The following is a 26872-nucleotide window of genomic DNA, read 5'->3' on the forward strand; positions in this document are numbered from 1 at the left end:
CATTTACAATGGTGCACCCGAATGCTCATTTCTAGCGTAATGAAGGGCGGGTTACGTGGTGTGCAGGATTCCGAAAAGGTTGACCGTTGTTTGCAGGTTGGGAGGTGCTACAATGCCACTGTCACAAAGCTGTCTTCCAAGATGCCGACTTTATTAATGTCAGTGTTTGACCAGTATAATAAGTAGCGCTCATGCCTCTGGATGAAGTGTGATCAGAGGCTATGACTGGTGGCTACCGCTATCCCCAAAGTCCATAAATGAATGCCTTCAACCCCACAATCTCCACGTATTTGCCATTATTGAGCGTACCTTCCACTAAACTAGGTATGTCGATTGTGCAAGACATGCAACTTGCATCTACGAGATACGATCAGCCTGGAGAGCAACGCCTCGGCAGACTACTGCTCCAGTTGTTGTGGGCAGAATTGGTTTCTGCACGGAACGCCAGGAGCACCCTCCTTTTTCCCCCAAGTTCGACGCCTTGCCCAGGAGTACCCTTAATTCCATGGGAGTACTGACCAGTCAGCCTCATACGATCCACTAGCTCTCGATAACCCTTGTATAACCATTCAAGAACTCCGCTGATGGCATTGTTCCGGAACCAAGAGAGACGAGCATCCAAAGTTGTTCGCCATATGGCAGGAGCAAGGCGTCTTGATTCTGCATGAAATCAGTATCTTATCAATCTACCTTGAAGACATTTGTGCGCAACGCGCAATGCGTCCATATACTCTCAGAGCCGTGATTCGAAATCCATCACTTCTTGCATCTCCTCGCGTAAGGCCTCAGCTGTTGCACTGGAGACTTCCCCCAGAGGTGGTCGGGGCAGGCCTCCATAGCCAGAGAACTGCTGCAAAACTTGCTTTGTACCCCCTATCCCAGCAGCGGTATGTGGCCAATCCCCTGCCGATAATAGTGCCTGCACCTCCATGGCCTCTTCGAATTTGCCCTTCTGGAACAGGTCATAGACCTTGCAGCATGTCTTTGGGATGACGTTGGCCCCCCCTGCGATAACGCCAGATCCCTTCGCCACCAGCGCTTGGAGTGTGAAGTCTGCCAGGCCTGCGACCGCCCAGTAGGGCTTCTGGGGCTTGCTAGGAGTCATGGCGTCCATGGCCCGGGCAACTCGTCCAAGCTTGCCGGAATCACCGCAAGTAAACTTCGTGCCCACGATGTTGGGATGTCCGTTGGAAATGCGAATCAGAAGGTCCGAACTCATCTCGATGCCCGCAGTCACTGCCGGAAAGCTGTACAGGACGACTGGGAGCGGTGAGCTAGCTGCCACGTCCATGTAGAACTTGTAGATGGTGTCTTCGCTCATTGCAGCCTTGTAATAACAGGGAGGCAGAACGAGGACGTGCGTTCCTCCGACTTCCGCGGCGTCATTGCAGAGAGAGATGGTCTCTCGCACCGAAGGTGCAGATGATCCGACTATCACCGGCAAGTGACCGTGTCCTGAGCTTTTCAATGCTTCTACCACGGTCTGGGTGACCATTTTTCGTTCTTCGATGTTCAAGTGTGCTGCTTCTCCGTTCGACCCCAAAGTGATGATGCCGGACAGACCTGCATGAGCCAAGTGGGTGAGATGTTTCTTCAGGCATTCAATGTCAAGCTCGTGGGTCTTCGGATCGAAGAAAGTCAGAGTCGCCGCATAAACGCCAGGAGTCAATGGGCGCGTGCTGGAGACCATTGTATCAGCCTGTGGAAGGGTGTTCTATCAAAATTTGTCGGTGGTTGCTGCGATAAAATCTAGAGAATACTTCCACCTAGTTTGGCTTTCTCTTGTAGTTATGGGGTGATGGCGTTACTGTAACAGCGGACCTTCCAGTTCGTCATAAAAAGGCCAATAAGTCCGTTGTCGTTCACATGGAAGATTCCCGCATGCGATATCGTGATGCTCTGTGAGCCGGACCAAACGAAGCCTCTTTGGTAAATGTTTAGGCCTATGCATTCCTGCAATGCGTCCCATCCGTTAACCCCCACCTCCACCACATTAACTTCCGACACGGGGTAAGACCCCTCTAAATGGACAACAAAATTGTTTCTGGACAGTTTCGGATGGACATAACGCCTATCAACCTCATACGGTAACTGGGTCCTGGACGAACAGATGGTGCACGTTCGACGTACACTTGTATTCTGATTATCCAAGAAACGTTGGAGTGGGCAGCCGGAGAATCTGGAGCCAGGTCTTCCCACACAAAAAACGAGTATTCACGCACTGGATGCAAATTCACCAGACATGACGACTCTGCAACCCATCACCGATGCCGAACTTGAAACGCTCAAAGGTCGAACGATTCTGATCACCGGCGGTGCTTCCGGTATCGGACGAGCCCTTGCCGTTCTAGCACATGGTGAGGGCTGCCAACGTACTTTGATCGACTTCGAACCTGAACTGATTTGACCTGGCAGGTGCTGGTGCGAACGTTGGAGTGGTAGATGTGGACAAGGAAGCCGGACAGCTCCTGGCTGCCGAACTGAAGAAGTAAGGCTGTACCAGTTTATGCCGCGACTGTCGCTGGCCCAGAATTTACTAACGTAGACCGTCATCTGGCCCAACAGCCGAGTGTGTTTTACCGTCGCGGATGTGTCGAACTGGGATTCGCTCCTGGCCGCGTTCGAAACTATCTACAAGGCGTTTGGATCTCTCGATGTGGTGTATGCAAACGCTGGGATTAATTCTTTCGACAATCTTCTCGACGAGGAATTGGATGAGGCGGGCCGGCTTAAAGCCCCCATGATGAAAAACATCGAAATCAATCTTCACGGGCCACTCTTGACGACGAAAGCGGCGGTGCACTTTTTCCAGAAACAGGGTGGACAGAGAAAATGCCAACTGGTGATTACAGGATCTGCCGCAAGGTATGTCGGCAAGTCGATAGACCGTGTCTCCGACCCCTTGAGAAGTTCTGGTCCATGATTTACTGACGCAATGCGACTTTGGTTGCAGCCTTATCGATTGTCCGCCTCTGTACATGTATTGTTCTGCCAAAGCTGGTGCTTTGGGTCTGATGCGAGGGTTGAGAACAAAGCTTCCAGAGAAAGGCATCACCGTCAACTTGATCGCACCGTGGATGACTGGTAAGATGACAGCAAGCTGCTCTTTGGCCCTGACACCCTGAGTTGACCTTTTTGTAGTGTCGCCTATGCTTCCACAATGGATCAGAGATCTCTGGGGAGATCTTCCCGCCAACAAGCCCGAGGGAGTTGCGAGAGCGCTGCTGATTCCTGCCGTGAGACACGATCTGAACGGGCGTACTCTCTGGGTTGCTGGAAATGACGCCATTGAACTGGAACAGGGCCTTCATGACACGCAGCCTCAATGGATCGGACAAGAACTTTCGAATGCAGTTGATGAAGGACAGAAAAGGATGGGAATTCCTCTACTATTCTAGGTAGCGAGGGCCGATCTCGTGCATTGCACACATTCCAGTGATTGGTCTGAACCATCCGCGATTTACATGCATCCATCTCTGCCTCTAGTAGCTACAAACTCAATCCTTGCCACTCTTAGAGCCTTCGATAACATCATTTGCTTCCGTGCCCGGCAGACCGTTCAACTCCGGCTGGGCAAACTCATCCTCGATGACTTCGTTCATCATAGTAGCCATCTTCAGGTGCATCGATGGGTCGGTGTTCAATGCATTGAAGAAACCATCGCGCGCTGCTTGCACCTCCGGGTGGAACGAATGAACACGGAGTTTGAAGTCGATGGATTGCGGGTTGGTGTAATTGATCCAGGCATCCCTTCGCACCTTAGCGTACCTCTCGAGCAAAGCATCGGCGGACTCATTGTGGTTGTAGATGCGTAAGAAGCAGTTAGCGATGGCTGCGGCGTCGAGAAGACCGGTGGTAAGGCCGAGTCCTCCAATGGGATTGTTGGACTGGGTGGATGATGAGATTCTGGTTCTGGACACGTGCTTGAGGAAGGGTCACTTACATGTCCTGCATCGCCGCAAAGCAATACCTTGCCGACCTTGAAGGTTGCGGCAACTCTCTGGTGAGCCCAGTACGGATTCGCGCTTACAAGCTCATACTTTAGAGGTCTCGGTCCTGGTAAAAGTCGCTCGTACTTCGCAGGGAGCTGCTTGAGTATGTCCGCCTCGGGGATGTCGGTCCTAACTCCGAACGCAACGCGCCAGGGGGCATCATCAGGGCCCGTTCGAGCAATCACAGCCCAGTCCTCCTCATCGACTATCATATTCGCCGTCGTGAAGCCTCCATACCCCTCAAAGTCATACTTGACATTGGACGCCACGAAACGGAAGTCCTGCCACGTGAAGCCTTCGAACGGAATGCATAGAGAGCGCCGAACCGCACTCCCTGCTCCATCGGCGGCAATGAGGTAGTCGCAGCTGAAAAACTTCTCGCCCACAGGTCCGACACACGTGACGGAAACAGGGTCCGCTTCGCCGGACTGTTTGACGCCTACAAATCGATGACCCCAGCGAATTCTGAACGTCTTCTGCTTCTCGCAATGAGAGAGGATGATCTCTGCCAGAGTCTGTTGCCCGAGGTGAATGCCTGCGAAGTCGTACTTCACAGAACCTTTAGGGACTTGGGCCATCTTGAGCTGAGCGAGCGTTTCGCCGCCCTTGGCGTGTGACTTGCGGAAGATGATCCCTTCCTTGTTCTTATGGCCGGCCTTTTCAATGTCAGGAAAGAGGCCGACTTTCTCTAGCTCATTCAGCACTATAGGCATGTAGCTACATGGTATCAGCACACCGGAAGCGACAGATGAGACATGCGAGTTGCTGCGACGGCAACACTTACGTGGTTGCGCGAGGACTCTGAAGGACCTGTTTGTCTGCTTCGAGAAGCAGAACATCAATGCCACCTTGCGCCAATTTCAACGCGGCCAACAAGCCCACGGGGCCTGCGCCCACTATGATCACCTGGGCATGTTCAATCGATATCTCGTCCGCAGGAGGAACGATGCTTGCGTAGTTGGGGTTCATCTTGATCCTGAGCTGGGCAGCCGGTCGACACGGAAAGTGGCTTCACGATGTCGAGCGTTCGCAAAAGCCTTGTTGTCGGATTGATGGAATCGGTGGACCTTATGTTTCTTTAGGCTATGCACGAACACTTGGGCAGTATCCGCGCTATGTGCTGCCCGTGATTGAAACACATTCAACATGCTCGGACAATGCACAATCGTGGTGGGTTGCGGAGAAAATTCCCAAAGCATTCCCCGGCTGGAAAATACCCCAGGTGCGCCTGACATCTGATGCATGGAGACGATCTGGACCCCGAGACTTGAGCTTGAACGCGCCCAAAAAATGTCTGGAGCGTCGTTCGTCTGTCGGAAACGGGAACTCCCACTTCCGCATTTGGATAAAACTACCCCTCCTACACACACCCACCAGTCCGCTCCTGTAAGCCCCCAATCAGGCCCTAAACTAAGCACTGACACGGATCGACAAGGCTAGTGCTCTGCGCCAAAATACTCCGGAGGACACTTCTACTAAGTCTCAAAGCGTGCATTATATACAATTTAATAGGGTAGGATACTTACCCTCGCTACGACGAATATCTAACGCTCTACTAGGTATTACCTCGATTAATTAAGACCTAGTAAACGTTTCCTGAGTACCGCTTGAAATTAAGGCGGTGCACGTAGGGCCATAAGACCCGGAGTATTTTGGCGCAGAGCACTAGGCCTTGACTGGGGTGCCTCCAAGCGGACACTGCGCGTCCGTACCTTTCCATCAGGCGCTCACTGCATCGAGACAGGTGCGCTCGATCAAGGCGGCATGGGCTAGACGGCTCACTTAATCTTGACATAGACTTGCGGCTACATTCTTTCTTAACTGCGGAAGAACCTCTAAGACGCACTGCGGCACAAGGCGGTCAATTTCATTGGCTCTCTACGAGATAGAGTAGGACTATACGATACCACCTGATCCTGTTGTTGTCTACTTCGTAAGATTTGGTGATAGTCTCGTCCTGCGTGCCATTGTCCAGTCCAGTAACGGTCACCCTCAAATTTTGCTGAGGACGTCGTGGGTGTGCCACCAAGCTCTCAAACGCTTTCCGAACACCCAAATTGGGATGGTCGTAAGACAAAGTGCAAGCTGTATTCCACCAATCGTGTTGAACATCTTCGCAGGACCCCAGCTGGCAATCCAGTCGTTTAGAAAATCTGCGAGCAAATCGAGTCAACAAGCCGTGCCTTTTTGAGGGAGAAACGAATGGTCAGGGCACAAATACTTACAAGTGAATCCGAAGAAAAGGAAGTTCTTGCAGATCATCGAGATGATGAAGACCTCAATGCTGATGTCCCGGAATGCATCCACCATGTATCCACCTATAGCAACTGTCGAAAACTGAGTACTGCTGACCACGATCGCCCAAATGGCTGCTATCCCAATCACAGACTTCCCCTGGACGATAAGATTCCCGAAAAGGAAGTACCCAAGGACGGAGGTGACGGTTGCCAGTATCATGAGTATGAGGCGGAATTCGGGCTCATATGTGCCGTTGTTGCGTCTACTGATGTTTTTGACGATAGGGTCCGAAATCCACCCGCACAAGAGGCACCCAATGGTCCCTCCAATGACCGGGCCGGCAGACATGTAGCCCAAGTCTGACGTGCTAAGCAGATAAGGAGGAGCTGCGAAAACCTGGGCGATGACGAAGGAAATTCCTACCAACCAAAGAGTTGGGAAGGCGATGAGCAGAACGGCCCAAGCAACGGTTTGGTTGAGTAAGATAAAGAAGGGCCGAAGAACCATTTTCAGAATTGACTCTTCCGTGAAGCTACCTTGGAAAGGTGCCATTCGCTGAAGAATATTTGTTCGGCTCGTAGTTGCGGTGGTTGACGCAGTCCTACTTCTTTCCAGAGCGGTCTGCTCCACGTGATTATGCGTGTCAGTTTTCATCTCCTCTATGAGCTCGAGGTTCTGGTTTGCAAGTTAGTGAAGCTTAGGTTAACAAATGACAGGACGCTTTCACCCACATTTTGAGAGGATGTATCGATGTTGTAGACCTCGTTGCGATTGTAGGCTGTTTCCCAGCCGAAGAATACGACACCGAGCCACGCGACCCCGAGGAAGACGGCCAGAAGCCAAAAGACCCAACGCCAGCCAAGGTCAGTGGTAATTTTGCCTGCGAGCATGGCCGGCAGGTTGGCGACTCCTGAATTCGAGGTGACATAGATGGCCATTCGGGATCCTCGCTCGTGGACATAGTACAGATCCCCAATCACGGAGAACATGACACTTTCGAACATGGCGACACTAAGACCTTGGATCACACGCGCACCCAGTAATGAGCTGTATGACTTGGCATAGCCCCCCAGAGAGTACCAGCGAAGGCACAGGAGATCGAGAAAAGCAGACAAGGTCTTTTGCCATATTTGCGTGCCAACGCAGAGATGAAGATGCCCACCGCTCCAGTAGCACACAGACTATATCCCGTGAGCAAGGAGACTTGAGTGAAGCTGATTTTGAATTCCTCAAGTAAAATGACCGCCATGGGGGAAAGGATAGGTCCAATACTAGATTCACGCAATTAGCTTGTGCAAAGACTTCAGTCTACCGGGCTAACATACCCTCCAATGCACAGCAGGTTACAGTAGCAGTAAAGAACAAGGAGCAGGTCTCGCTGCCAAAGTGGCCAGTTCAATGGATCATTTGGGCTGTTGGAAGGCTGCGGGATGAGGAGAACGTGAGAGTTCTTCCCAGTAGCCCTCTTCAGGTGCGCCGATGATTCCACCCACTTGTATTGTGGGTATCGAGGAGTGTGGTGCCTGGCACATGCTTCAGGCCCGATCGCGACTCAAGAACTCCAAACCCCATGTTGAGATATAAGTCCTGGGATGCAACTGATGCTCGAGTCAATTTCTGGAGAAGTTTGGATGTTCCGAGAGCTGGGTAAGAGCATGAATGATATACAACCAGAGCCCACCCGCTATTGCGGTATTGAGTGCACCAATGTGTTTGGAATACTCCACGCTCGTGGGGACACCTATCTACCTGGGGATCTCCAGCTTCTGTAAGACTTCTGTGCATGTCCCCAGATCTGGCGGACAATGTGGGTTGGACAAGAGGCTGTGGGGCCAAGTTATGCTCCATGTTGGTTGGCAAGCCAGATTTGGAAAGACTTGCCCCACGTTGGTCTTCTCGCTTGACGGATTGAGACTGTTATACGGAGGTGTGCACCAAATACTCCGACCGCGCTAGTTTTTAGTGTTGACAGGGTTGTGCTGAGTAAGGCTTTTGATGAGGCGGTTGCAGAAGCGGTGTAAGGATTTGTACTGCCATTTGTATGGTCGCACTTACATTGTTGCTGCAACTGCATCGCCATCTTCGTTTGTAAGTATAATAGCTACTTTTTGGTGTTGAGATAGCTACTTTTTGGTGTTGATACTATATGTTAGGAATCCCACCTAATAGAGTACAGAGCAGATCACGTGCGAGTCACGTGCGGAGACCGATGCATTGGGCAGGCGCCAAGGCGCTATTGACAGAGCTTTCCATAGCTGCGAGCTCCGTTGGGATTCAGGAGTCTTTCCTTCTCTAACGCTCGACTCTCGCTGTCCTTCTAGTACCTAGATAGATAGCTAGGCATACATTCTACTATGCATTATCCTTCCTCGCATTCCTAACACTACTAATACTCTTTTTGTAACTATCACGTCGCTTATCTAACCTCCTTATCGCCTTTAATCTTACGATAAGACCTAGCCGATCGTGAGCTATATTAACCATGAATTCTGAACTAGGCGATTCTCTGCCTCGAGAAGGTTAGTCTTCGTGCCAATGCCGTCTTCTCTTTCTCACGCCGCTATAGAGATCGCTAGATTAAGAGAGAGTAAGCGGCCGCGAATTAAGTATATACCTCCTCTTCGAAGGCTAATAACTAAAGTAGTATCCTTCGGCGGAGACTATAGTACGCGGTACTTAATTATCTCTCGTGTCTAGGCTCTTTCTCTTTATTTAGTCGGCTTGACTACGCCGTAAATTTAGGTAATTACTTAAGTACTATAGCGATAAACTCTCTATATCGTAGAAAAGACAAAAGCGAGAGGTTTTAATTCGAGAGTAAGTAAGTAAATTCTTCTTTACTATATAAAAGACGAGAAGTCTTTAGGACGACCTAAAGAGATTACGTAAAAAAAGAAGAAGAAGCTTATCGCCGCGATTAAGATAAATAAATTATCGAGAGAGAAATCGAGTAAAGTTCTCGCCTATAAGTATAGTATTAATACTTCTTCTATTCTTCGAATCTTATATAAATAGAATTTAAGGCCTATAAAGATAATACGTAAATTTAAATTAAATTTAGCTTAAAAGAGAGCTCGTTTTAACTAATATCTCGCGTATAAGAATTAAACCCTAGAGGACTAGAAAAAGATAATTTAGAGCGACGAGACGAGCGTAATATTAAGCTAAAGAAGAGATTAGTAGCGTATTTAGAGGGCGCCTAACGAGACTTTTAAGAAAATAGTGATTAGGAATCGCTAGAAAGGATTCTTAGAATTTCTCTTCTAGGGTTCCTTCTTATACGATAAAAAAAAGCCTTTTTATATTTAGAAGCCTAAGATAGCGAAAGAAAAGGCCGCCGCGTAAGTTAAGATCGATATATTAAATACCGCGCTTAAGCCTACTATAAAATAATAGTAGGAGTTAAATATAAATATTGAACGACTCGATCTATATAATCGGCTAAGCCGAAAGCCTTAGTAGAAGTTTAAGAAGAAGATAGGAAAGCTTATTAGAGAAGAAAAAAAGAGTAAGATTAACTAGTATCGTTACTAAAAGGTTTAACTCTTATATCTCTTCTATTAATCTTGACTAACGATATATAACTTATCGTAATACTTAAAATAATTCTCTTTACTCGAGAATACAAGCGCGCTCGGCCTAGGATAATTATATAGAAGAATAACGCCCTAGAGTATATACACTACTATTTAGGTACTATTTACTCGATAATAGATATTCAATAACTTCTCTAGCTAAGTAACTCACCTAACTTAATAACTATCGAAAAAGCCTAGTCGTAACTAAAATATAGAACTACCTTTTACGGTCCTCCTCTTAATAAAGCCTCTATAGTTATAGCCTAGCGTAAAGCCTAGCGCGAAATACTATAGGAGAAGATTCAAGAGTAGATAGAGGGAGTAATAACGAATATCCAAAAGATAATAGTACTTAAGGGAGAAAATAAGTATTAGAAGGGCCGTGAATCGAAGAGGGTATATAAAGGGCGTAGGCGTATCGAAGAGATCTTTAAGCACTTATAGGTAAGAGACGAATTCTCTAACGGCGCGAAGATCGAGGACGAATATAAAAATATAAACGATAATAAGGAGGGCTAGGAAGATAAAGAGAAGAGCTAGAAAGATAAAGAGTAGATCTAATACTATGGAATCCTACTCGAGGTTAGTATAGGACTCCTATAGTAAGAGAGAGTAAGACGATATCACGATAGTCCTTGAATCAATAAGGGAGACACTTAAAAAGCACTAATTCATCAATACCAAGGCTTTCTATATTAAGAAAGGCAATAGCGAGGTCAACAGCAAAAGTTGCTGCAAGTAGTGTTGTCAAGTGAGCTACAAAAGGTTAAATTATGTAAGTTACATAGAAATTTTGGTGTGAGTGACATCAGCCTTGTCTAGCCGTCTCACTAAGTTTTAGCGCGGTCAGAGTATTTAGTGCACACCTCCGTACTTGCTATGTGATTTATCTAAGAATTGCCGTTTCCTCAAGTGGCTTAGTGTCAAACGGCAAGATTACGCGATGGCTTCCCGCACCATTCAATGGTCTGACAGCGCCTTGTTACACCAGCGTTTGAGGGCGACGACGAGGTCTCGATCAGTGGGTAAATCACGTTGTAGGAAGTGGGTAAATGATGCCTCTCTCACCTATAAATACGTGGTAAGTACACAGTCAGTTGTAGAAAGGCAGAGAATTCAATGTATCATATCATGCACACTGTTTGACACTTAGTTCCCCTCGATCTTCTGAAAGCTGATCTAAACACCGATGACTCTAGACAGCCCGAGGAACTTAGCACAAGGGAGCTTTCATCAACCTTTCTCCGTCGCCCACGAGATTTGCCTCCGACTATGAGAAGGCCGCAGATACCCTGGCAGTGTTTTGGATTTATCGGCTACGGACCGCCTCGACAACATCTCCGTCATCGGGCCGACCTCCTTGTTATCAGCAGCCACGTTTGGGCGCCCCCGCTGACAATGCTATTGTGTTCCTTTCCGGTAGGTGTACGATCCGTCTAATTCGATGGCGGTCATAGAGTACAGTGCACATGACAAGAAGCTCCCCGGAAACAACAACCGGCACACCTCCGCCGCGGGTCTAATTCAGCCATGTTAGCTGTGACGAATACATTTCGATGTGCTTCACTGCTTGTGAGAGTGGAGTTGAGGTGACTTGAGATGAATCCAGTGATACAATAAATGCGGCTTCGTGGTGATGGGCCTTGCTTACAGGTCGTGGACAGATCTTCGCAGGCTAAAGTTCTGGGGGACTGTACGGCGTCTCAACAGTGGACGGAAACACGTCCGTTTCTGGACGCGGTTTTGTTGTTGGTCTTAGTTCGCAAACTGAGTGGAGAGTCCTTTTTGTGGTTGTGATATGACTCAGTCTTGGTATGATACATGGATATTGCCTTGCGGGAAGTGATCCCCATCCTCTGTCACGAGATGTCGCCCAGGACAACAGAGCATAAGAAGCTCCCTGAATTATACATCCTCGTCAGACTCGAGTGTTGGCAAGAAAGTATGGCAGAATTTGATATTCCCAAGAGCTGCAAGGCTGCCGTCGTAGTCAATGAAGGACCGGACTTTTGGATCATCGCCCAACGGGTATGCTCTGTGTTGCTGATTGTTCACAGGGTATACTCGCCTGAGCGTCCAGTGGCAAGACTTGGCTGCAACTCCTCGCCGATGCGCATCTAGTGCTGGGGCATCTTCGTCTCTTCCCTCACTCTACATTTATTTGTGGCTTCGCAGCCCCGACGGTCTTCAGCGCAGGCTACCCGCCACAGCCAAAGAGACCAGGGGTGTCATGCCGTATACGGCACTACAAAGGCTAAAGTCTCTGGAGTCGTTCGCATTCATTGCTCTGTAAGTGGTATTCTTGGATATGGCACGATCCCAAACCCACTTTAGTGTTGCGACTAGGTGTACGAATCTTACGGGTGAATCCCTCGAGGCAAGGCTTTAGGACATTCAGCGGTCCAGGAACCGGACTGTCCAGGCCGTGAAGAATGTCGGAAGCACTGGTGCACCTACTACCGGTGCTGGAGAGCCGGTACTTGCTACTAATTGTGCTGCTTGAGAAAGCTGGTTCCCCAGGGAAGTGAATGCGCGCTGCCTGAAGAAATGCAGCAAGTATCCGGCAGGGACAAATATTGGCGTAAAGAACGTAAGGAAAGTTTGCTTGCGAGAATGGATGAAATCCTTTCTGTGTTATAGCCTCCGATCTATAGATTTTGTGGGCGGCTAGGTGGCACAAGCCGGTGCTTTTGCGACAAACTGTCCATTATATGTTCGAGGCTGGCCAGCCCGCTCGCATAATCTCACCATGCGTGTAATAGGTATTACTATCGATAACCTATCCTCTTATATTCTCGACTTTAAACTTAAGCTCCTCTAGGAGCTTGATTACTTACGCCGTCGCTATCCTTAGTTATTAGACTAAGACTCGATTTAAAAGCTATTAATATAGAATATAATAGTAGTATATTTTTTCTAATAAGTCTATAGTTCGATATAATATTCGAAATACTTATTAAATTACTTAAGAATCGAAATAGCTTAATCGCTATAATACTTCTCGAAATTCTAAAAAGTATACTAATATAAGGAATACCCTAGTATAATAGGTAAATAGAGTAATAGTTAATCTAATAGGTATTATATTCAGTGATTAACTAGGAGTCCCTTAACTATTAGGTATTATAGGACTCGAAGTATAAGAGAAGCTAAGTCCTCTTATACGAGAAGAGTATACCTTATAGGCGCCGCTAGGGCCTAGGTCTTCGAGCGGCTCGGTTAGTATACTATTCCTAATAATTATCCCCCTCTTCGGGGCTTCTCGTTCTCGAGAAGTATTTCGCTATCTTATTAGGTAAGAGCTATACTTTAGGGCTTAGTAATATAGTATTACTTAGTAATATCCTTATATAGTAGTTCTTAGCCTTAGGTTATAATTAATAGCCTCGTATATAGTAACTCGTAGCCTTATATATTATAACTCGTAACCTTATATATAGTAACTCGTAGTCTCGCCCTAATAAATAAGTTTTTATAGATTATACTATACTTAATAAATATACGAGAACCTAGCGAGTCTATATAGTTTAAAGTACTATTTATATCTTTTAACTTTCTCTCTTTTCTTTTCTTTCCTCTATATAATAGTAATATTAATAATATCTCGATATATACTTATATATTACTCGTATAGAACTCTTCGCTAACTAATATACTTATAGCTCTTATATTCTCCTAGTCGCTACTTATTTATAAGTCTTAGTCGCTTCGCGTAAGATTTATTTTATATTACTAACTTTATATTTCGTATAGAATCTTAAAATACTTAACTATAAGTCGTATTTATATTATATAGTTTTTATCTATACTAACTAATTTCTTTATAGTAGCTTTATTTTCTTAATTAGTAAGTACTTACTAGTTTATAATCGAGTTACTTACTAATCGTAATAGTATCGACTATTATCGCTACGCCTATAGTTTTAGGCCTCGATAGTATTATTAATAGCGTAAATAGTAGTTATTCTCTTAGTAGTAGTAATAAGAAACGAGATAGGTTTATATATATATCGTATACGACTCTCTAACTAACTTATAGTAGGGCTATCGAATAATACTCCTACTCCCTCGCGTAAGGCTCGTAAGCGAGTAAAGTATAGTTTACTATACTAGCGATACTTTCGCCGCCTCTATACCTAGTTAGCTAATACTCCTACGAGTAGCGATCAGGGCTAGGCTAGCTAGCGAGTTAATTACGAGTATCCCGAGAGTTATAATCGCTATCGCTATTATCGGGGTAGTAATCGCACTATCGCTTAGTACGCTTCTATAAGTTATATATATATTATATAGTAATCGTATACTAATCGCTTTAGGTTCCTAAGTATTTAGAGGGTCGTATACGCGACTTACTCGCGACTAATCGTCGCCTTATTTAGAGTAAGGCTAGTATTACTATAGTCGCTATCGAGACGTAAGCGAAGGTCCTCGACCTCGAGATAACTATCTATACTCGCGAGATAAATCGTACTACTCGTACCGCTCGTACTACTTCTACCCCTATCGCTATCGGCTCGCTCTCGACTTTTATCTCGACTCGCCTATTATTAGCTTCGCCTAATATACTATTAATACGATCGCTTACGGCTAGCGTATAAAATACTACTACTTCTTTTATTTTCCCCCCTATTATTACTAATATAGATATTATTTAGGCTTTAACTTACTTAACTATAAGTATTAATTACGAGTTACTTACGAATTATTAACGAATTTTAGAATATCGTTACTACGACTACTACTTCTCTAGCTTCGTTAAAGTCGCGTATAAATCGTATAGAGGCTATAACTTTCTCTAGCTTCGATAATAATAAGCTTACGATATTATTTAAATTATCTAACTCGAAGTAAAATGGTCGTACGTAATTCGTAGATAATAGAATAAATAGTTACGATAGTTACTTTAAGTTATCGCTTACGACTTAAAGTAAAGTCTTAGTAAATTATATTTTTTAGTAAGGTCTAGAAGTAAAGAGTATACCGCTCGTAGTAAACTCCCCTATAATCTCTCGTAAGGTATAAAGAATTAAGGCGTTAATCGAGATTTCTTAAATAATTTTACTTTTCGTAAAGAGCTCGCTATAACCTCGCCTATACCTCGCGAGAGTATAGTATAGAAGTATAAGTCGAGCGTTGAATAAAACTATTTACTCGCTCTTCGTCTTTAATTCGTAATCTTTTCTCGTATATTCGTAAGATATTCTTTTATTTCTTAGGAGTCGTTAACTTCTCTAAAATCTTTTTATTTAATATAGAACTATTACTTCTCTTTACGAGTACGCTCGCCTAGGATTTAGTTAATCTTTTACTTATTTTTCTCTTTAATATCTAAAGTTAGTAGTAAGTCGCTATTAAGTTATATATAATACTTATATAATAGTAATATATAAAAAGTATAGTAAAGTCTTTTATATTTCTTAAGTAAATCGAGTCGATAAGTATTAACTCTATATTATTTTAATATAGTAAAAGATTTTAGATATTAATTAGCTATTTTCTTACTTACGCGTAAAATACGAATATTACGAGCGAAGAGTAAAACTCGTTCTTCGATACTAAAATATTTAGGGGTTTTTTTAAGATTATAGTACTTAGCTATAGTTTTACGCGCTTTCTATATAATTTATATAGATTTAGCTAGTACTTTCGCTCTTCTCTTTACGAGTATATTTTTTATATATATTATTTATAAGTCGATATTAATATTTATAAAGGGGTTAAAGATTAGAACGTCTAAAAATAGTATTTTCCTAATAATAATATTAACTTACGAATTTATTATATACTTTATATTTATAAGTAGTATCGCTTAATTTACTTATTAATAATTTACGTAGTATCTTAAATAAGCTTTAAGGATTTAATTTATTCGCTTTATTTATTTATTAATTTATAAATAAAAGGTAGTAAAGAATAGTTATCGAGTCGTAAGGTAAAAGTATAAGGTTCCTTAATAAACTAAGATAAAAACTAAATCTTTATTACTTACGATCGATTTTAGCGCTCTATATTTTATTATTATTTTTTTTAAAATAATTTTTCTTAAATCGCTTACGATTATTATACTAATATATAGTATTAAGTTCACTATTTTCGAGTATTATTAATAATTATTAGTATTACGTTATATACGACTCGTTTATATATCGACGCTAATAAGTCTATAATAAAATCTATAAAGATATTTTATTATAGCCCCTTAAAGGTCGATAGATTCTCTAGATATCTATATAGCTTTTACCTTAGTACTTTTATTCGTTAATAAATATTATATAAGTCGATATACTTATATATATCGCTTCTTATATACGATTATTAGTAATATTATATAATAGTCTCTATTATTTAACGTTACTTAAAATATCTCTCCTCTTAAGGGTTATTATAATTTACTTATAGAATCTCTTATTATATAGTATTATTATACGAGATATATATAGCTTCGTTATAACGTAAAAGACCTTAAGGGTTAAGGGTTTATATTCCTCTAAATAAGCTCTTTTCGATTTTTCCCTTAAGTATCTTCGATTAGTAGATTTCCTTATACTATTTATCTTAGATTTAGAGTTATCTTAAGCGGTTAATAAGCGACTTATAATAAAGTCGTAGTTAATTCGCTTTTATCTTAGGCTTATACTTCTCTCTTACGATTATCTTCTCTAGTAAGCGTTATATTAAGGCTAAGATTTATACTCTTAAAGTAATACGCTTAAGATCTTATTAAATCGTATTTCGTAAACTTAATATAAGAATATAAAATAGTCTTTAACCTTAGTATTTATTCTTTATAAAGAAGTTAATCTCTTTCTTTAGGAGTTCTATTATATTCGTTAAGTCTTATATTACTTAATATAATTCTTACTTAAAAGTTATTAACGATATAAGAGCTTTTCTTTTATATATATTAGCGTCCTTAATAGTATTCTTATACTATAAGATAAAGTTAATCTATAAGATAAAGAATATAGTCGTAGCGTTATAATCTTATCGCTATCGAATCTAGACGCGATCCTTAAGGCCGTTAGCTATAACTCGTATATAATAACCCTAATTTAGAACGATATAAATAGAAATTATATCGAATATAGTCTCTTAACTATTATTAAAGTCGCGTAAAGTCTTTATATTTTTTTAATTAAACTTTAGAGAAGATTTTATTATTTTTATTATTTTTTATAATTATTTTTAATTCTTTATATCTTTCGAAAAGCTATAAAGTCGTTTACGACTTAATAGCGTTATATCTTTAATTTTTATATATCGCGACGATTCTTTACCGATACTCTTCTCTTCTATAGCGAGGATTTTATCCCTAAATCGCTTATATTTTAGATTTATCTCGAGACTTTTCTTTTTTCTTAGAAGTTATTAATACTCCTTACTCTTTTCGTCCTTATTATTCGAAGAGCGAGGCGTATTATTCTCGCTTACGAGTTATTAACGATCTTTACGCGACTTAGGTTCGATATTAATAGGTTATAGGTTATCTTCGCCTAGGTTAACTTTAGACTTCGCCTAGGATAACCTAATCTTCGTCGACGATACCCTTTATCTCGGTATCGCTCTTTCTAGGCGACGTTATATCGTCTACGACTATTACTTACTTCGATCGATCGTAGTAAGATACTTCGAGAATATAAGGAACACCCTAGTATAATAGGTAGATAGAGTAATAGTTAATCTAATAGGTATTATATTTAGTAGTTAACTAGGAGTCCCTCAACCATTAGGTATTATAGGACTCGAAGCATAAGAGAAGCTAAGTCCTCTCATGCGAGAAGGGTGTGCCTTATAGGCGCCGCTAGGGCCTAGGCCTTCGGGCGGCTCGGTTAGTATACTATTCCTTATAACTAAATAGTCTATATTAAATAAGAGAATTAATATATATATTAAATATAATTAGATATGGATATTATTAAGATAATATAGAAGAACTAGAAAATATAATAAAAACTAATATTATTTTACCTAACGCGGATACGAAGATAGCTTAATTATATGTCTTAGAGCTTAGACCCTTCTGGCGAAGGACTTTTCTCCGAAAAGGATTAGTGCGTATACACTATCACGTGAGCCTTATGGGTCTGAGAACTGAGACAATCCGCGACGGATTGCTCGCCGTTCCCCAGCTTGATTGGCGGATTTCCGCCGAGGCACGAAAATGGATCTCTCCGGGATGCCAGGGATGTGCTGACAGGCGTGCTCACAGCGGCGCAGCGCCCCCGCACAAAAGCTCACACCCCGCAGTATCCCTAAGCACCCCTATATTCGGGTTCTGCTTACCGGACTCGGTTCTCCGTGCTCGAAACTCTCAAGACCAACTTGTGCTGCAAGATGACGAACGAGAATCTCCAATAGCATTCGGGGAAGAGTCTGGTCGCGCACTACCGAGCATCCCCTCACAGTTCGAACAGCCGGGATAGTACCAATGACTACTGGAGGCAGGTTAACAGTATGATCTACGTCTGTAGAAGCATGTAAGTCTTGGAGACAGCAACGCCGTGTAGCAAGATCGTGTTTGACTTCAGAACCTTTCAAATACTCATACAGCCATCACATCAACAAAAAGCTCACGTGTCATGGCTGAACAATACGCATATCTCACTGGTGGCGCCAGCGGCATTGGCAAAGCCGTGGCAGAAATGCTCGTCAAGAACAAGTACTCACATATCCTCTATCCTGGTACACTAGCCTCCTAATCCAACCAGCATCAAAGTCTTCATCGCCGACCGAGACAGCGACGGAGCCCAAAACCTTGCCGATGAACTCAACAAGAACAATAACGGCGCGGTCGCCAGTTCCGCGCATGTCGATGTCGCAAATTGGAACTCCCAAGCCAAAGCATTCAGCCAGGCTGTCGCTGACTTCGGTCGCATTGACTACGTCTATCCTATAGCCGGCGTCGGAGAACGTCCCTGGCTCGTTAACGACCCTTCACAATCCGGTTTCTCCATGCCCGATCTGTCTGTCCTTGACATCGACTTGACCGGGGTCCTATACACCGTTTCGCTAGCGATCCAGCAATTTAGAAAGCAGAAACAAGGCGAGCATGGATTCAGGGGAAAGAGTGAGCCAGCCTTGTGTCAATCCTCCTTTGCCACTCACCCACTGACTGACCAATGCCAGTCGTCACTGTGGCGAGCATCTGTGGCATTTACGCTGTCCCGACGGTGCCGGTATACACGGCTGCAAAACAGTATGTGCCTCCATCAACAACCAAAGCTCCATGTATGCTTGAGGCTGACAAGAGTAAAGTGGCATCGTAGGCTTCACACGGTCGTACGGGGCTCACCTTCCGACCGAGAAAATCACGTTAAACGCAGTTTGCCCCAACATCGTCCGCACCGGCATCTCCACTGAGGCATTCTACGATCTTGCAGAGAAGCAGAATCTCCTGGCGCCAATCGAAGGTGTGGTTGAGACGTTTGAGAAGCTACTTGGTCCAAACCCTACGTCGGGAGAGTGCTTTGAAATCGGACCAAATTACAAGAAAACGGGAGCAGCTCCCAGAAAACAACCAGAATATCTGGACCCGGAGACCGAGACGTCTTGCGATTTGATCTATCAGAGGTCACTTAAGCTTCATCAACCTCGCTAGACGGTTAAAAGGAGGATTGACAATGATCTTATGGTAAACAGATTTAGAGAAAGTCCAGGTTTCATTGTTCGACCTGCTGTAGGCCTACGCTAACAATCAGCCCAAACGTATTTTTGCATTCCGATTCTCGTACCAAACAGCTCGCCCGAGACAACAGTAGCCAGACCTCGTACTTGAGAACAAAACAAGGTAAGCGAGGTGTTGCGAGGACACACAGGGGGGTCTCTTCGTTGCCATGCTTCCAAGGTAGCCATACAGGTACTCGTCCATGTCATTCCAAATCTCAAATGTACAATCCCCACAACTCATCCTCACCAACCGTGCTCCTCTCCGTCATACTCTTCGTCAACCATGTCATCGCTGTCCTCTTCTTCGGGCTGCACTTCGTCGATGTTCCCCGCAGACCAGGTAGAACCGTCGACCTCTGGCTCGTTGCTGCCCTCTGTGCTGCTATTCCAGGCCAGTTGTCTCTCGACATGGCGAATGGCAATCTCTCTTGTGGCCATTGCATCTTCCAGACTACAATGACCATCTCCGGTCTGGATTGATATGCCGAGGATCGATGAAGACAGGTTTGCCAACCCTCTTTGTCCTCCATGTAGGATCTGTGTGTCCAACACGCGGGGGTGGATCCATCTGAGGGCATTGAGATCATTTTCGCCTGCATGAGCAATAACAATCGTTTCTGGGCTCACAAACTTCCACAGTGCTTCTCTTGCTTCATCTCTTCCGAAGAAGCATTTGCCGCTGCGTTGAGCCTGCCGCATGTCGCGCCATGATATACCGGAATAGCGCGTGCTGAGATTGCGCATGTCAACGGCTGGATACACAAGGCTGTCGACTAGGGTTTCGCCTGTGAAATAGTCGACCGCAGATACCCGGATCAGCTCTCGCCATTTGTTACTCGCAGTTCCCATTTCGCCTCCAACACAATTGCCTTCCGATAAGAATATGGATTGAGGTGTTCCACGAATGGCATCCATTTCTTGTGTTTCTTGTGTCCCCTGGCTCCACCTTGTTTGACTTGGACAATCACCTCAGCCGGCGTATGATAATATTGCCAGAATTCCTGAAGAGTGCGGTCGTTTTTCGGTGGGATTGTATGAGAGTGTTTTCTCACACAGCCATTGCTCTTGAGCTGATTGTTGCAGCATGTCCAGACATTATTTGAAAGTCTACCTGTATGGTAGAAGCAGATGAGGTCGGTGTGTTCGATGGACTCTCCTGGCAATGGCCGGCTAATTCTGTCAGCGCACTTCGAACAGCGGAGTTTCTGTTCGATGCGTGCTCCAGGTGATGCGACCAATTCATACCGCCGAGCTGAGAGAGTAGCATCGTTGTGGCAGAGGGTAAGCAGCATTTCATGGTGGGTTGTTGTCCATGGAATCGCACCGGAGAACCTGGTGTTGACAATGTTGGAAGACATGTTCGCAAGAGCTTTTGGTTGATGGCACCGACTATGAAGGAAAGACCTGAGGTTGACTGCTGGTCTGTAGTCGAGTATGGTTGATGGGAAAGAAGCTGAGACTCGAATGCAGGTCTTCTTGGGGACTCAAAAGTCGAGCAGAGGCAGTGTGACATGATGAGCGCGTCTGCTGTCACAACAACTGCCTGATATGATATATATACAAGGCAGTGAAGCATTGTAGCACTCTGGCAAACCAGCTTCACTGCCTTGGTACTCCTAACATCTTCGGAATGACGGTGAAGATGCACCTGTGGGTAAACAGTCGGCGCGCGTGATCCTTCTGACTTATGGTTTAAGTGTCAAGTATGTACGATCACGCATCGCTAGCCACAGGAGATGCTAGCGACCTCTTGTCCTCCAAGCCTACGCCAGATGGATTAGTCAATCATCATAGGGATTCTGAACCGGCGGGAGAAAACATACGCCCCATCGGACGCTCTGCGGTCGACACCAGTCGCATACTGATGCAGCTTGTTGATCTCCTCTTAAGCGGCTTCCTATTGTTGTTTGCTTGACCTGCTTGCTGAGTTTGTTTGCTGGATCTGCGTGCCGGTAAACCTGCAGGGGACGAACAAAGCAAGCCTGACAAAGGATTCTGTTGTTGCCCCCGCGAATTTGTCAATGAGGCCTATCGCCACTCATTGGTCTTCTTTGATGAACAAAGAAAAGGACAGAATCTGGATAACTCTTGATTGAAGACTAGCTTGACTTCTGTCTCGCCAGATGTCAGCAGCCAAAGAAAGGTCCTTCCGAAGATGCTTTCGGCGGACGACGCAGAGTACAGCGTGTTCATACTTCAGTTGGAACTTCAACCGGGGATGCCCAAGCCAGAATATGGAGGAACTCCCAGGATGTTGCAGGCGTGGATCATACTTTGAATACTCATACTCGATCCTTCTGCTCCCCGTTCCGAGGATGCTGGAACAGTAATTGGTATAGGCCTCTTCCATCCTTGCTTCTTCACTCCATGCCAGGGCACTGTATCCGTAGCAGAGTTATGGGTCTTGCAGCTCATGTTCCTCCTCATCATTGTTCTCCTTTTCCTCCTCCAAGGCTTCCTTCGCCGAATCGACAAGACTGAAGCCCAAAGTCGCAAGGAGGATCAGTGGCAGGATCTGCCCAAGCCCCCATTGGTTCTCAGATGTCAATAGCAGGGTCTGATTGCTCCTTCTCAAGTTTGCGATGTCCCATGTAGTCCAAGCACCGTAAGCGATGTACACTGCCACCTCGACGGCATAAAAGCCCTTCCCAAAGGACCACACAGCAACAAATTGAACTAGACACCACCAGACAATCAATATCCCAGCGAATACAGCTGCTCAGGCCCCGTGGTCAGCCAGTCGGATACACGCAGCCACACCCTTCGAAGCCGGTGAAGGTTTTCGCACTTCGGCCCGGATTGACATCCATGATTTGCACTGCTTGACCAAACACTTCCTCAAGGCAGAGATCGAAGCATCGCATGATCTCACAACGCTCTTTAATCTCCTCCGCCCTGACTCAAATAAAGTGGCGACCAAGCTGACAGCTAGGAAGAAGAGACCGGCCACCCAGAGCCACTGTGATGCCATGCTGATTGATCATCATAAAAAGTGCGGAAACATCGGCCAGATATGTGTAGAGATACAGTGCGGCTGAGGTTTGCGACCAGGTTGAGATGCAAGACCTACCTGCCTAGCTTGTAATAGCTAATCTCCCATTTCGACTAGACTCTGCGCAAGGGACAGAATACGAGGGACATGGCGCTTCACTCCCCGATACATGTGACAGCCCACAAAGCGTAGCTAAATCGTAGTGCCATCGGCGCTACTCTTGCCAGCTTCTGAACTGCCTCTCATCTTGCGATCTGCCGGAGAAAGTTCAACGATTTGGCAGGCGCGGTCGTTGTCATCCTTGTCGCCATGTTGTCGCTCAAGACAAATTCCAGGGCTGGACTCAATCGTTTCGGCGAGAGTGGTAAGTACCAAAATCGAATTGTACTTACTCCGCAGAGATCGATAGCAATCCATCTTGCCAGGTCAAATAACAAGGAGGTTGCGGGACGGTTTTATTGACCCCTGACCTTAGGTAAGGCCTAAATATCGCCAATTCCTTCCTGGCCCGGTTAGGTCCAAACCATAAAGGCCACGGCTAAGTACTGTACTCTGTAATCCAGACCTTGTACAACACTGAGAAGTAAAAAGTACCATAATTTTCTCTTCTCTCGAGCAAGTGACACGAGCTGGCTCCATGCCTGCGGCGTTATAGATTCGATCTCATACTAACTCACCGCACTCACTAGCCTGAATGCTGAATCTGATCCATAACTCTTGAAGGAGGACACGCCCGATGCTGGAAGCATCGAGGCATCTGGACGGTACCATCACTTGTTTCAGCCGTCACCAGGAAGACGATACACGCTGTAGGTAGAGCAAAGGATCAATCCTCCACAGGTCCACGGTACCCTCAGGACAGGCATAACTTCACGACTCCGTTTCAACATCCATTGAGTGAATATAAGACACCTAGGAGGAAAAGGCACATCTTTATTAAACACTATCTCAGTCCTTCACCGGCCCACGATTCTGTATACCAATCATGTCCGCCACGACATCAATATTCCACCCCTACCTCTCCCGAATCCTATCCTCACACCTCTCCTCCATCCCAATCGACACACTAAGCCGCACACCGCCATCACGCCTCCAGACCACCGCCCTCCCAAATATCGGCCTTATCGAACTCGTGTCGGCAACCGACTTCACAACCCTCTACGACCCCCTCTACAAAGCCAGCTTCCCACGCCGCGCTGAACGCGAGGACTCCGACCTGATCACAGCACGTCTCGCCGCCCAATCCGCCGGCACCAGAACAGGCCTCGCACCCTACCGTATAGTCGGTATCCGGGACCACGAAGGTCAAGCTATCGGCGCCGCCCAATTCTCTGTTCTACCGCTTCCCACGCACCCTTACCCTCACTCTGACAACACGTCCAGCAACGACAACAATGACACCCCATCCTTCGCTGTCCCCTATCTCCAATACATATACGTCCGCCCCTCGTCCCGTCGTCAAGACATGTCCGAAGTCCTGCACACAATGGTCCTAGCCGTCGCATCCGCGGACGCACTCGCCATGTCCGCCCAACCACGCACAATCCCCTTCACACTTTTCGAGACCGAACCGCCGGACCACGGAGACGACGCAACAAGTCGTGCCTACGCCAAGGAACGCTCCAAAATCCACACGAGCACGGGAGGCGTGGCTGTCGTGTTGCACCGCGAAAGCGACGGCAAGATCCTGAGCGCTCATGTCCAGCCTGGTCTAGAGACTGGAGACCCGCCACTGACTCTAGTCTGGGTGATACGACAGTCCCCAAGTCCAGGGCGGCCGTGGGACATCAGATCGATCGGCAAAGACCTCGTGGCTGCTTACTACCAGAGTCTACGGGATGAAGGGTTTCCCGAAGAGAACATCCGTCTTGCCGAACGAATAGTGGAAGCCAGGTGCAAAGGCGCCGACTTCTATCTGATGGCGCTGGGGGATGTCAGAGACTTCACGGACCCAGAACACTTGGACATTTATCCCAGTAATTGAATGACATTGTGAACGATTGAGCGTACTTAACTATGAACCGAGAGTGACGATACGAAACTATGAGACCAATCAAACAAAATCTCTGGGACAACGTAGCTCAACAGATACAATCTGTGAGCCACGGCTCAACCAGACGACCTTTGCAGAACCAGCAAACTCAAAGAGGGGGAAAAGGAGTGTGGTAAAAACAAACAAACAGGCGATCAATCTGGTAAAGGAAAAATGCAAAAACGAACAACAACAGGTGCTGACATATTTCAGCCAGCACTTCCAGGTCAGCGGTCAGCCAACTCAAGGAGTGCTCCTCCCCAGAATACCATCAAAGAACATGCGAGGACTGCCCACATGTCCACTGTCTAATGTCTGGGTGGTGTCGTCTTCCTTGATGGTCTTCGACTGTAGAGATCACCACCGTTGTGGGGAACCCCAAAGTGAGCCAAAAGGTTGACAGCAGCAGTTTCACCAGTAGCGAAAGCACCATGCACACATCCATTTCCAGCACGCGCGCAGTGCTCGCCGGCGAATTGCAGCTTGCTTGCCTTGTTGTTTTCCATTGCATCGAACCAGCCCTCTGGATCGTCGCCCGTCTTGTCCGCTGTGTAGGTACCAAAGCCAGCAAAAGGATCCTGAGTCCAGTGTGTCGTTTCCAGATTCACGACTGGAGGAAGCTTTTTGTAGGGCTCGGTGCGATATAGTTTGAACAGTGGTTCGAAAAAGGCGTATATCTCTTTGTCAGATTTCATGGCCTCGATACGTTGCGTGAGTGGTTCGACAATTTGAACCGATAATTCTTTGGTACCGCTCATAATCCAGTTGTTGCTGGTAACGGTCATGTATGAAAAAATTGAGTTTTCGTCAAAATGCTCGTTAGGTTCGGGATAGTATATGAATTGATCATTGTCCTTGGGCCAGAAAACAGTCTCGAATTCGACGAAGATCTTGCCTAAAGCACCAAAGCTGATTTTGTCAAGACCCGTGGTGATTTCCTTGGGAATAGACGGGCTGAACTCGACGAGGTTGTGTTTGAGCACACCTAGAGGAAGCGTGCAAACCACAGCGTCAGCAACAAAGGTCGACGACTTGCCGTCGTCGGTGGAAACATGGACCACGCAGGATTCGTTGTCGTCATCAGTCCAGTCGAGCTTCGTCACTTTATGACCAAGTCGAATAGTGCCAGGATCACGAAGGTTTGTGGCAGCCCAGTTGACTATGGTATCGTAACCTCCCTTCATGTACAGATTTCGCTCGGTAGCGAAGTAGTTGAGATGCTTGGAGGAGGCTACTTCCAGACTGGTGCCGATCCAGGCTTCGACTTCACGAGCAGCTTGAGGTGCCCAGAGACGCTCGTCCTCCGTCACCAAAGGATGGGTAGAAAGCCATTCATTGATGAACTCGAGGACATTCTTGTCTTCGGCATCAGGGTTCTCTTCATAGTACCATTCACAGAAATCGGCAAACTCGTCAGCGACCTTTTTGGCTTTGAACTGTGAACCAAGACGACCATCTCTGGTGAAGTACAGAGGAGTGCCATCGTCGTAGTAGTGCTCGATCTTGAGCTGACCAATGAGGCGGACAAGTTTATTGTTCGCGGTTTCGTGCATCCAGGCGGCTCCTATAAGCATGTGAGCATAGTGCCGACGACGGAAAACAATCCGCAATGTCGTGGCCGAACAATGAGCGCTCTTAACGACTTCATCTCAAACGCCTACGGCGATTGTCAGTATTGCCGAGGCAATATTTACCAATATCTCTTGGGCCATGACCCGCTTTCCTACTCGTGTAAATACGTCCGCCGATGCGGTCTGGGCGAGCTTCGAGCACAACGACTTGGATGCCGTGAGCCCTCAAGACGGATGCAGCACGAAGGCCGGCAATGCCAGCACCAATGACAATGACTTTTTTGTTTTGGTTTGGGAGCCCACCCGGCGGTGGTGAAAGTGTCTCCCTGTTCTCTTGACTCACAGTAGCCCGAGGCACGAATCCCCCGGGTTCTTTCGGGTTTCGACCATCCTCCAACTCTTTGGGACCGGCAGGTAGCAGCCGGTTGGCGAGTTGAAGAATGGTCGAAGGACTACTGGACTCCTTGGAGGATGGTTTGTGGGCAGAAAGATGGGTTATGTGAAAATGTTGAGCCATTCTGAGTTGGCAAGTCGACATTCGCGTGCGGACTGGATATTAGTAGTGATGCCAGCTAGGCTTTGGATGATAAGGACGAGGCTTTGGAAGGTTGCAAGGCTGGCGAGAGGGATTCTCGCTGGCAATACGAGCAGTAGAGCGTGTAAGGGGATGGAGAGGCGTATACAGACGAGTGAGAGAAAGGAGGAAAGGTAGATAGGTACATAGACAGATCCTCGAGGTGAAGGAAAGAGTGATGATGTGGCGGTAGGACGAGAGAGAAAAGTGAGGCTAAACTGCAGCAGGA

The 26872-nt window shown here is 45.8% G+C and overlaps 9 protein-coding genes across 9 annotated transcripts; 3 read left to right on the forward strand and 6 right to left on the reverse strand.

Moving 5' to 3' along the window:
- Positions 1 to 633: 633 nt before the first annotated feature.
- Positions 634 to 2029, reverse strand: EDD37DRAFT_259944 (uncharacterized protein). Its single transcript, XM_062810806.1, has one exon. The coding sequence runs from the start codon at positions 1688 to 1690 to the stop codon at positions 734 to 736; it is 957 nt and encodes a 318-aa protein (XP_062673262.1). The 5' UTR covers positions 1691 to 2029; the 3' UTR covers positions 634 to 733.
- EDD37DRAFT_259953 (uncharacterized protein) lies at positions 1967 to 3519 on the forward strand. The gene is made up of 5 exons (XM_062810807.1): positions 1967 to 2357; positions 2416 to 2488; positions 2566 to 2865; positions 2954 to 3084; positions 3142 to 3519. The coding sequence occupies exons 1-5, from the start codon at positions 2243 to 2245 to the stop codon at positions 3396 to 3398; spliced, it is 876 nt and encodes a 291-aa protein (XP_062673263.1). The 5' UTR covers positions 1967 to 2242; the 3' UTR covers positions 3399 to 3519.
- EDD37DRAFT_647059 (uncharacterized protein) lies at positions 3498 to 4961 on the reverse strand (the record flags this gene model as incomplete). Its single annotated transcript, XM_062817813.1, has 3 exons — positions 3498 to 3887; positions 3944 to 4709; positions 4777 to 4961. The coding sequence occupies 3 exons, from the start codon at positions 4959 to 4961 to the stop codon at positions 3498 to 3500; spliced, it is 1341 nt and encodes a 446-aa protein (XP_062673264.1).
- Positions 4962 to 5946: 985 nt separating this feature from the next.
- Positions 5947 to 7802, reverse strand: EDD37DRAFT_677262 (major facilitator superfamily domain-containing protein; the record flags this gene model as incomplete). The annotated part of the gene is made up of 6 exons (XM_062819601.1): positions 5947 to 6145; positions 6218 to 6905; positions 6962 to 7248; positions 7287 to 7501; positions 7556 to 7693; positions 7720 to 7802. The coding sequence occupies 6 exons, from the start codon at positions 7800 to 7802 to the stop codon at positions 5985 to 5987; spliced, it is 1572 nt and encodes a 523-aa protein (XP_062673265.1). The 3' UTR covers positions 5947 to 5984.
- A 10585-nt stretch (positions 7803 to 18387) lies between these two features.
- Positions 18388 to 19420, forward strand: EDD37DRAFT_663081 (glucose 1-dehydrogenase; the record flags this gene model as incomplete). The annotated part of the gene is made up of 4 exons (XM_062819182.1): positions 18388 to 18467; positions 18517 to 18875; positions 18935 to 19004; positions 19064 to 19420. 4 exons carry the CDS (start codon positions 18388 to 18390, stop codon positions 19404 to 19406), a joined length of 852 nt encoding a protein of 283 aa, XP_062673266.1. The 3' UTR covers positions 19407 to 19420.
- Positions 19421 to 19717: 297 nt separating this feature from the next.
- Positions 19718 to 20323, reverse strand: EDD37DRAFT_561161 (ribonuclease H-like domain-containing protein; the record flags this gene model as incomplete). Its single annotated transcript, XM_062813873.1, has 1 exon — positions 19718 to 20323. The coding sequence occupies one exon, from the start codon at positions 20321 to 20323 to the stop codon at positions 19718 to 19720; it is 606 nt and encodes a 201-aa protein (XP_062673267.1).
- A 1546-nt stretch (positions 20324 to 21869) lies between these two features.
- EDD37DRAFT_606202 (uncharacterized protein) lies at positions 21870 to 22445 on the reverse strand (the record flags this gene model as incomplete). The annotated part of the gene is made up of 2 exons (XM_062814866.1): positions 21870 to 22150; positions 22235 to 22445. 2 exons carry the CDS (start codon positions 22443 to 22445, stop codon positions 21870 to 21872), a joined length of 492 nt encoding a protein of 163 aa, XP_062673268.1.
- Positions 22446 to 23049: 604 nt separating this feature from the next.
- EDD37DRAFT_259991 (uncharacterized protein) lies at positions 23050 to 24628 on the forward strand. The gene is made up of 2 exons (XM_062810808.1): positions 23050 to 23363; positions 23419 to 24628. The coding sequence occupies exon 2, from the start codon at positions 23452 to 23454 to the stop codon at positions 24448 to 24450; it is 999 nt and encodes a 332-aa protein (XP_062673269.1). The 5' UTR covers positions 23050 to 23363; positions 23419 to 23451; the 3' UTR covers positions 24451 to 24628.
- EDD37DRAFT_259995 (polyamine oxidase) lies at positions 24629 to 26824 on the reverse strand. The gene is made up of 2 exons (XM_062810809.1): positions 26193 to 26824; positions 24629 to 26062 (listed from the first exon to the last, which is right to left on the reverse strand). Exons 1-2 carry the CDS (start codon positions 26605 to 26607, stop codon positions 24807 to 24809), a joined length of 1671 nt encoding a protein of 556 aa, XP_062673270.1. The 5' UTR covers positions 26608 to 26824; the 3' UTR covers positions 24629 to 24806.
- Positions 26825 to 26872: the final 48 nt, after the last annotated feature.

This window comes from Exophiala viscosa (assembly GCF_022695815.1).
Source record: "Exophiala viscosa unplaced genomic scaffold EDD37scaffold_2, whole genome shotgun sequence".
Classification (NCBI taxonomy): domain Eukaryota; kingdom Fungi; phylum Ascomycota; class Eurotiomycetes; order Chaetothyriales; family Herpotrichiellaceae; genus Exophiala; species Exophiala viscosa.